Source organism: Lygodium microphyllum, chromosome 28 (assembly GCF_053477565.2).
Source record: "Lygodium microphyllum isolate KBCC chromosome 28, Lygodium_microphyllum_v1.1.10, whole genome shotgun sequence".
Lineage (NCBI taxonomy): Eukaryota > Viridiplantae > Streptophyta > Polypodiopsida > Schizaeales > Lygodiaceae > Lygodium > Lygodium microphyllum.
In genome coordinates, this window is record NC_141162.1 from 121,733,407 (window position 1) to 121,744,396 (window position 10,990).

General features: G+C 28.1%; 1 protein-coding gene across 1 annotated transcript; it reads right to left on the reverse strand.

Moving 5' to 3' along the window:
- Positions 1-560: 560 nt before the first annotated feature.
- Positions 561-10,456, reverse strand: LOC148011930 (uncharacterized). The gene is made up of 2 exons (XM_087669917.1): positions 10,370-10,456; positions 561-1,254 (listed from the first exon to the last, which is right to left on the reverse strand). The coding sequence occupies exon 2, from the start codon at positions 1,251-1,253 to the stop codon at positions 609-611; it is 645 nt and encodes a 214-aa protein (XP_087526043.1). The 5' UTR covers position 1,254; positions 10,370-10,456; the 3' UTR covers positions 561-608.
- Positions 10,457-10,990: the final 534 nt, after the last annotated feature.

A 10,990-nucleotide genomic window follows, 5' to 3' on the forward strand; every position in this document is an offset into this window, starting at 1 on the left:
CCTCCCTCTAATGGATGTCCATGCGTCCACATTTTCACATGACTCTCACATCATCGAAGGCCTAGCAAGCACCACTCAAACTTGAAAGCAAAAGAATAAACGTGCATTAGACCCAACATGCATAAGAAAATGTGTATATGCCCATGGTGAGCACATGCGTACATAGTGCTCAATAAAGGGCAGCCAAGCATTGTCTAATCTTCCCCCCCCCCCCCCTCTCTCTCTCTCTCTCTCTCTCTCTCTCTCTCTCTTCAAGCCTTGCCAATGGATGTTTGTTCGTCTACATCTGCACATTGGGCTTGCCAAAGGGTCGAAGGTGTTGTAGATCCAAAGGTGTTCGAGGCTCCAATTGAAAGAATACCAAGGTGAAAGACAGAAAAAGAAACAATTAAAATGGCTCTAAAGAGGTTTTGTAATCTAAAAGAGAGAAACAACATATTTCAAAATGTTGACTTTCATCAATCTAATAAGGCAAATAAGAAGTCTCGTTGAGGTTATACATACACCAAGCAAACTATAGATCCGAGGATGTGCTTATGTGGTGATTCTTTTAAGTTAACATTGCCAAAAACCTATCAAGATAAACTTTGAATGAAGCAAGTTACGCATCAAGGGCAATGTTCTCCAGTGTAAGGGGATGAGCCTATATGGCGATTCATCTGGGTCAACATCGTTGAGAACCTATTAAGACTCACTTTCAAAGAAGTAAGTTGCACATCAAGGGCAATGTTCCCAGGTGTGACCAAGCTCTCATTCTTACGAGTAATTAACTCACATACTCCATCCTCTATACGATCTGCACTGTCAATAAGATCTTTCATCTTCTCATCATGATCATCCAAGGGTCCAGCATGTGGCCAATATTTTCTAATATGGTCATATATCTCCCCTATATAGCCCTTGATTTCTTCCAACTCATCCAGTATCCTCACTCCATCACCAAGGTTCCCTTCATATTTCTCCCCCAGCATTCTCTCAATCCTCTCCAGATGGCTACCAATGTTCTCACTAAGAGGAATCGAAGCTCTTTGATGTCGAAATAATGTCTTCACTTGCTTCTCAATCCCATCCAAATGACGAATGATTCTCAAGAACCCAATAGAACTATCATATCCTCGAACATGCTTGAGTGCACGACGAATTGCCTTCCTCCTTGTAATGTCTTTCACCTTGTGCATACCCATTTGTTCGCTAGGAATGCATTGTACAACATTTGATGCAGATGCATCCTTTTTTGCTACAAAAGCCTCCATGCTGCGCAAAACACATGCATTAACATTAAGGTGCATATCAACTATCCTTATATTTTAGAAATAGTGAAAAATCCTTAACGGCATTAGATTAGCCTCTCAATACATTATATTTGAAACACATGTGATTTACACCATGTGATCAATCACGATAAGATTTACTACAGCAAGCATCACTTGGAGTGAGGTTCCAATCTGTTTATCCCACACATAGGACTCAAGTGGATCCTTCACTAACTCACATACAACTAATCCAAGCAAATTCACATGGCTTCCTAGTAGGCCAGAGATTAGAGTTATTGTCACAAGGGATGTATTCATTTGAATAGCCCTATGAATACATCCCTCATGATGCGAAACCCCTCTCTTAGTCTATTGTCTTTGTTCACAACCCATGGACAAATTCAATGTTCTCTATAATTATACCCACCTCACAAATTGTAGTGAGCAAAGTCGAGGATGGATCTTTTAATGTACATAATGTTACAACAACCAATGAGTTGGGCTTTTAATTGGAATGAGGTTTCTTCCCCAAACAAAGAGGATCAATCACGATAAGATTTACTACATCAAGCATCACTTGGAGCGAGGTTCCAATCTGTTTATCCCACATGCAAGACTCAAGTGGTAACTCACATACAGGTATTTCAAGCAAATTCACATGGCAAAGTAAATGATTGATCTATCTCTCAATAATGAAATTCATAAATAAATAGTATTATCACTTAGCCCTTGGTGCATTGAATGCTACAAGATGGACCCCTATAGTCCAAGGGTGCGCACTACACAATATCCTTCCCTAGAAAAGCACTACTTAATAATCCATGAAGAACATAAGTATAGAAATTTGTAGTCCCTACATTAGAGTTCAAGAGATATGGCTCCATCCTAATGCCTACAGGGGTTGATAATATAACACATATCTTAAAATTAATATAGAAGATAATAAAATAAACATAAATTTAAATCTCCATATTGTTGATATCTTGCACTCCATGTCTTAAAATGCAGATCTCAATCTTAAAATGATTATTCTAACATAATGTACATCCTCATATTTCGAAGTGTGTAGAGAGGTGTTCTCTATATAAATCCAACATTGAAAACTCCACTATTTCAAAAGCTGAGAGAGAGACACAAACACACACATACAAACATAATGTTTGCCTATAGAACCAAATTATTACACAAACTCAAATCAAAATACGAAAAAATTTGCATCCTACATGAGACCCTGAGAGAGAGAGAGAGAGAGAGAGAGAGAGAGAGAGAGAGAGAGAGAGAGAGAGAGAGAGAGAGAGAGAGAGAGAGAGAGAGAGAGAGAGAGAGAGAGGTAGGGAGAGAGAGAGTATTGAATCTTCCACTCCATGTACTAAAATCAGTGAAGACAACGAAATAAACATAGATTTAAATCCACATATTGTTGACATCTGGCACTCCATGTCTTAAAATGATCATTCCAACATAATATAGATCCTCATATCTTAAAGTGTGTGGGCACAATGTTTGCCTATAAAACCAAATTATTACACAAACTCAAATCAAAATACGAAAAAATTTGCATCCTACATGAGACCCTGAGAGAGAGAGAGAGAGAGAGAGAGAGAGAGAGAGAGATATTGAATCTTCCACTCCATGTACTAAAATCATTAAAGATAATAAAATAAACATAGATTTAAATCCCCATATTGTTGATATCTTGCACTTCATGTCTTAAAATGATTATTCCAACATAATATATATCCTCATATTTTAAAGTGTGTGGGCAAGTGTTCTCTATAAAAGTCCAATATTGAAAACTCCATTATTTTAAGAGCCGAAACAGAGAAACACACACAAACAAATTTTTGCCTATAAAACCAAATTATTGCACAAACTCAAATGAAAATACAAAAACTTTGCATCCTACATGAGACTCTAAGAGAGAGAGAGAGGGAGAGTACTAAATCTTCCACTCCATGTACTAAAATCAATGTAGAAGATAATAAAATAAACATAGATTTAAATCCATATTGTTAATATCTTAAGATGTCTTAAAATGCATAAGTTAAAATGTTTATTCTAATCAATAGTAGTCTAATCTTCCACTCCATGTACTAAAATCAATGTAGAAGATAATAAAATAAACATAGATTTAAATCCGTATTGTTGATATCTTAAGATGTCTTAAAATGCATAAGTTAAAATGTTTATTCTAATCAATAGTACTCTCTCTCTCTCTCTCTCTCTCTCTCTCAACTAAAAACACCTAAAATTTTATTTAATATATACAATTGTTATAAATATAGACAGGTATTTATAACAATAACAATTACAAATATTAACTTAATAACTAACAATAATAACAACAAACATACAATATAATAATAACAAAATAACTAATCAAAATAAAAAAATTAGCAATAACAAATATAATTAACATTGACATTAACATTAACAATTACAATTAATCAACAATAATAATTCATAATAATAATAATAAACATCAACTTAATAACTAATAATAATAATTATATACCTATAACTATACTTAACAAAATAACTAATCAAAATCAATAATTAGCAATAATAATAACTATAACCAACTAACAAATGCATACAATATAATAAAACTATACAAAAACAACTAATAACCATCAACTAATAATTATCACTTAAATTAACTAAAAACCATCAACTAATATCTATCAATTAAATTAACTATGCTCTACTTAACAACTAACTAAATAACAACAACAATAATAACAATAAACATTCAACTATAATAACAAAACAACTAATCAAAATAAAAAAATTGTCAATAACAATAACAATTAACATTGACATTATTAACATTAACATTAACAATTACAATTAATCAATAAAAATTTATTGATAATAATAATAATAATAATAATAAATATCAACTTAATAACTAACAATAACAACAACAAACACAATATAATAAGAATAAAATAATAATAGCTCATCACAATGATAACTAATAACTAATAATTATTAATAAACTAATAAATAAATAAATAAATAAATATTATATATCTATAACTATACTTAACAAAATAACTAATCAAAATCAATAATTAGCAATAACAATAACAACAATAATATACTAAGAATAATATAATAATAACTATAACTAAATAACAAATACATACAATATAATAAAACTATACAAAAACAACTAATAACCATTAACTAATATCTATCACTTAAATTAACTATGCTCTAGTTAAATACTAAGTAACAAATACAATATAACTACATAAAAACAATGGATAACTAACAATAATAAAATATAATGATAATAAATATTAAATTTATTAAATGGATTTAATAACAATAAAATAAAAACTACTTAATTATTAAAATAAATAAATTAATATAATATAAGATAATATTTAAATTAATTAATTTTAACAACAATCTATATCTATAATCTATAACTATGACAATAATAACAAAACAATTAATCAAAATCAAAATCAATAATTAGCAATAACAATAACAACTAACATTAATATTAACAATATAATTATTATAATTAGAATTATATATAATATTATAATTATGATTATAGTATTAATAATAAATATAATATAAAATAATATAATAATATTAATAAAATAAAAAAAACTAGATAATGTAATATAATATAACAACGTGATAATAACTATAGCTAAGAAATACATACAATATAATAACTATATAAAAAAACTAATAACTTAACTAATAATAACAATTATATTATATCTATACTCTTTCATATTTTGGCTTTTTCGTATTATAATACAAACTATAAATCAATATATAATATAATCTATATTGTATTTTATATATATATATATATATATCAATACTAATACTAACATTAACATTAATATCATATCATAGTATAATATAATATTATAACTGTTATTAACAACAATAATAAAATAGTTATAATAATAACATAACATTAAGATTGAGATTAATATTTACACTATTATTATAAAATAACAACAACAATAATAAATACAATATAAAATAATAATGATAAAATACTAATAATAATAACAATAAAAAACCAATATACTATTATAATACAATATAATCATAATAAAATAAATAATAGTATCAATACTAATATCAATATCATTAGTATTAGTAATTATCAATAATAATAATAATAATAATAATAATATACTATAGAAACCACCATCAACTAAACTATTAAGTAACATTAACATTAATAATAATCATAACATTAATATCATAGTATAATATAATATAATTATATTATATCTACATTTATAACTATTATTATAAAATAACATTAATAATAAAATAATAACAATAACAAATACAATATATAATAATAATAATAATATAACAATATCAATATTATCATTAATATCAGTAATCATAATTAGTAAATAATAATAATAATAATAATAATAATAAAATATATAAACCACCATCAACTAAACTATTAACTAACATTAATAATAATCATAACAGTAACATGAATCAATACTAACATTAATATCATAGTATAATATAATAATAATAATAATAATTATATCTATCTATTTATTTATATTCTATTATATATATATATATATTATTAACAATAATAATAAAATAAATAAAACAACAACAACAACAATAATAATAATACCATCTAAAAATAAAAAATAAAAACTAATATAATATAATAATAAGCAACCATTAATAATAATAATAGTAATATTATTATTATATCTATTTATCTATATTCTATTCTATATATATTATTAGTTAAGTTATTATTTTTTTAAATATATAACTATATTAAAAAAACTAATAACTTAACTAATGATAACACACTAATTATAATTACTTAACTAATGATAACATTTATATTATATCTATACTCTTTCATATTTTGGCTCTTTCATATTATAATACAAAGACGTATAGATCAATCTATATTGTATAATATAGATCTATAACAACAATAACATCAACACTAATACTAACATTAACATTAATATCATATCATAGTATAATATAATATTATAACTGTTATATTTACATTTATATTTATAAATGTTATTATTATTATTATAACTGTTATTAACAACAATAATAAAATAACTACAATAATAATAAATATAATATAATAATAATAACATTTAAAAACTAGTATAATATAATAAAATATTAAGCAATCATTAATTTAGTTATTAATTATTATTAACATTAATACCATAACATTAGAATTAAGATTAATATTTACACTATTATTATAAAATAATAGTAATGATAAAATAATAACAACAATAACAAATACAATATATAATAATAATAATAATAATAATGACAAAATACTAATAATAATAACAATAAAAAACCAATATACTATTATAATACAATATTGTTAGTTATACTTTGCAGAGGCGTAAAAGGACCTGTGAAACAGTCGCTCCCCCTTGAAAAGCTTTGAGGCTTGCAATAGAAACAGGGAGGGCACCACATCTGTGCTCTAGGCGTCGAGAATCCTGGACTACAGTCGAGCCTCTGCGCACATGGGAGGGGCTCGGCCAGGCGACCGGGATGCATGCTAGAGGGGAGGGGAATGGCAGGCCTGATAGGGAGGAGGAGGAGGAGGAGATAGGAACATATTGAAGAGCAAAGAAATAAAAGCTGGAGGGGCGAGAGGCAACGGGAGCGAGACCTACGAGAGAAGGTGCCCGATGGTAGGCACAAGCTGCAGATAAGCCGGGCATTACGTGAGAGAGAGAGAGACAGAGAGGGTGCTGGAGAAACTTGACGTGGGAGGTGGAGAGGACACAAGTCTTTCCTCTCCAATTAGCGTTTCATGAAAAAGCATGCATGCTATTCTTGGATACAATGCGAAATGCTGGCTTGTTCTGTAATTGATAAGCGAGATGATGTTGATATTGAAACGTTGACCTGCTATTATATGCAAGACAATGTTGATGTTGAAACATAGAGAGAGAGAGAGAGAGAGAGAGAGAGAGAGAGAGAGAGAGAGAGAGAGAGAGAGAGAGAGAGAGAGAGAGAGAGAGGAAGCTTCTTGTAGAGCACGACAGTGCTTTTATTAGTTGCTTTATTTCTAAAGCTTAGCTTTATATGGAGCGTTAATTATATCTATCATGCTTTTGTAGTAGTAATGTAGGGAAGAAGCAACGCCTATTATTATCACGAATGAAGCTTTTTCTATCAAATCTATAGACGCATTACTGCCCATCATGGCGAGCTCAGCAACATCTTTACCAATTTATTGATGCTACAGAAGAAGCAACGTTTTGGCCTTCGTATGTTGTCAGCTTTCATGACAATAGCAAACTCTTTTTGCCTTTGTGTCGCTAATAGATCGTCCATCTTTTTTATCTTCTTATTATTCAAAATCTTTATTCTCAAAAGCTTTATCCAAAGCTTTACATCAGCGCATCACCAAAGTGATTATAATTATGGTTTTGTCTTTCTACATATAAACTACCTAGATTCGAAAGGATACTCCTTGTCAGGTGATAATGTTATTATATCCAGGTTATTGTTAATTAGCTTCAGTATCTTCATTCAATGCTTTGGTATGTTGGTATTGCAATGCTTCATGATGCTTGCCCTCATTCGTTATTCCATTGATGCTTCATCATTCTTTGATATTGCCATGCTTCATGATGATTGTCCTCGTTCGTTATTCCATTGATGAGCGTCTATATTCTAGTTGATGATACATTGTTTCGTTTATACTCTTTTCAGCTGATGAGGGTCTATATTCCAGTTGATGACAAATTGTTTCGTTTATATTCTTTCCTAATGAGCGTCTAAATTCCAGCTGATGACACATTATTTCGTTTATATTCTTTCCAGCTGATAAGCGTCTATATTCTAGTTGATGACAAATTGTTTTATTTATATTCTGTTCATGGGGCCCCACATGTGTTATGTTGTTTATAGAACGGCGTCGAGAACCGTCTCTATAGACCTTGTGTTGTTCTAATGTCACTGTAATGTTTTTCTTTAAGTTTTGATGTGAACAAATATACTGCTTACATCCCAAGTTTAGTTGAAGGAATTTCTTGGAGATTTTGTCTTTTGCAGTGATGTCGCTTATCCTTATTTTACATGGAGTGATAAAGCTCTTTTGATGCCTCTGAATAGGCTGTTGTAATTTAGGAGTGATGTAGCTCCTTCTCCATTGATGTTGTAATTCACGAGTGATGTAGCTCCTTTGACGCCTATGAATAGGCTCTTGTAAGTTCAATTTTGTAATTTTATATTTTGAATATTAATATAACGATAGGCCTATATAGAGTTGTGGGTTTTTCCCTTGAGCCCCCAAGGGTTTTTTCACCCATAGTAAGGGACCTTTATTTGAGTGGGGGTGTTAGCTATATATAGTCTGTCTATATATAGTGCCCCAAGTCCCCTCTATATATTCCTATCATGTGTGCTCAGTTGACACACTTCTGGGGTTCCACTTTTGGTGTCTCATATCTCTTTTCTCTCCTCTCTTTCTTTTGTCTCTCGTCTTCCTCATAGTTTTCAACAAATATAACAATAATAAAATAAAATAATAGTATCAATACTAATATGAATATCATTAGTATTTGTAATAGTAATTATCAATAATAATAATAATAAAAATAAAATACTATATAAACTGCCATCAACTAAACTATTAATTAACATTAACATTAATAATAAGCGTAACATTAACATCAATCAATACTAACATTAATATCATAGTATAATATCATATAATTATATTATATTTACATTTATAATTATTATTATAATATAATAATAATAAGAAATCATTATTAATTATTAAATAATTAACATTAACATTAATACCATAACATTAACATTAAGATTAATGTTTACACTATTATCACTATTATTATAAAATAACAGCAATAAAATAATAATAATAATAATAATAACAAAAAATATAATATATAATAATAATAATAAAAACCAATATATTATTATAATACAATATAATAATAATAAAATAAAATAACAGTATCAATATTAATATCAATATCATCACTAATATTAGTAATAGTAATTAGTAATTATTATTAATAATAAAAATAAAATATATAAACCACCATCAACTAAACTATTAATTAATATTAACATTAATAATAATCATAACATTAACATCAATCAATACTAATATTAATATCATAGTATAATAATAATAATAATAATCTATTTATCTATATTCTATTCTATATATAATATTATTAACAATAATAATAAAATAACTACAATAATAATAAATATAATATAATAATAATAACAATGATAATAATACCATTTAAAAATAAAAATTAAAAACTAGTATAATATAATACAATATAACAATAACAATAATATAATATAATATAATAATAAGCAACCATTATTATTATATCTATCTATCTATCTATATTCTATTCTATATATTATTATTATTAATAACAATAATAAAATAACTATAATAACAACAAATACAATATAATAATAATAATAATGATAAAAATAACATTTAAAATTTAAAAACTAGTACAATACAATACATATAATATAACAAAAACAAAAATAAAAATATAATATAATATAATAATAAGCAACTATTAATTATTAATTATTAATTAATTAACATTAACATTAATTAATACCATAATAGTAAGATCAAAATTAACATCAATACCATAACATTCATAACAACAATAATAAAATAACAACAACAACAATAATAATAAAATAATAAAAATAAACTAATATAATAATAAGCAACCATATATATATATATATATATTAGTATTAGTAATGATACATTAATAATAATAATAAGAATAATATCATCAACTAAACTATTACTATTAATTAGCATCAACATTAATAATCATCGTAACATTAACATTAATGTTAATACTAACATTAACATCAATCAATACTAATATTAATATCGACACTAATATTAATACTAACATTAACTTCAAATATTGACACTAACATAACATTAACATAGAGAGAGAGAGAGAGAGAGAGAGAGAGAGAGAGAGAGAGAGAGAGAGAGAGAGAGAGAGAGAGAGAGAGAGAGAGAGAGAGAGAGAGAGAGAGAGAGAGAGTTGCACCTTCTCAAGCTGTAGCGTGCTGAAACCTCCTGAACCTCCTCTAAGCGAAATGCACGAAGTCTCAACCTCCTCCAAGCGATGCACGAAGCTCTTTCTCCACCTGCATCTCGATCAAATATATGAAGAATTTAATCATCATGAGAGAGGGATGATGTGAGGATGTGGGGCATTAAAGCCACCTCAAGTCCTCAACCATGCATGCATGCAATTTGAATTCAAATGGAAGTCTGGGAAAAAGAATAGGCTTGGGAGAAAAATAGAGGTTCGGGAGATAACTGAACCTCCAAACCAAAATAAGAAAGAAAGATGAGGTCTGGGAAAAAGAATAGGCTTGGGAGAAAAATGGAGGTTCGGGAGATAACCGAACCTGCAACCAAAATAAGAAAGAAAGATGATGCCCTTTTGTGCATAAGAAGGGAGGATAGGTGTGATGTTGTAAGGTCAGGCTGCATTTGCGCGAGAAGGGGCTCCAAGGAAGTCAATTTTGCGCTGCAAGAGAAGGCGATGAAATATTTTGATTGGCTGAGCCCCGCCGGTTGTTCAAAAGCGTCCACGTGTCTTAGGACAATCGCATGTTTTTGTTCTTGACATCAGGGTCGGAGATTGCCGCCTTCTCGAATG

Coding starts and splice junctions, on each gene's coding strand:
- LOC148011930 (XM_087669917.1), bottom strand. CDS start 1,253: ATGGAGGCTTTTGTAGCAAAAAAGGATGCATCTGCATCAAATGTTGTA.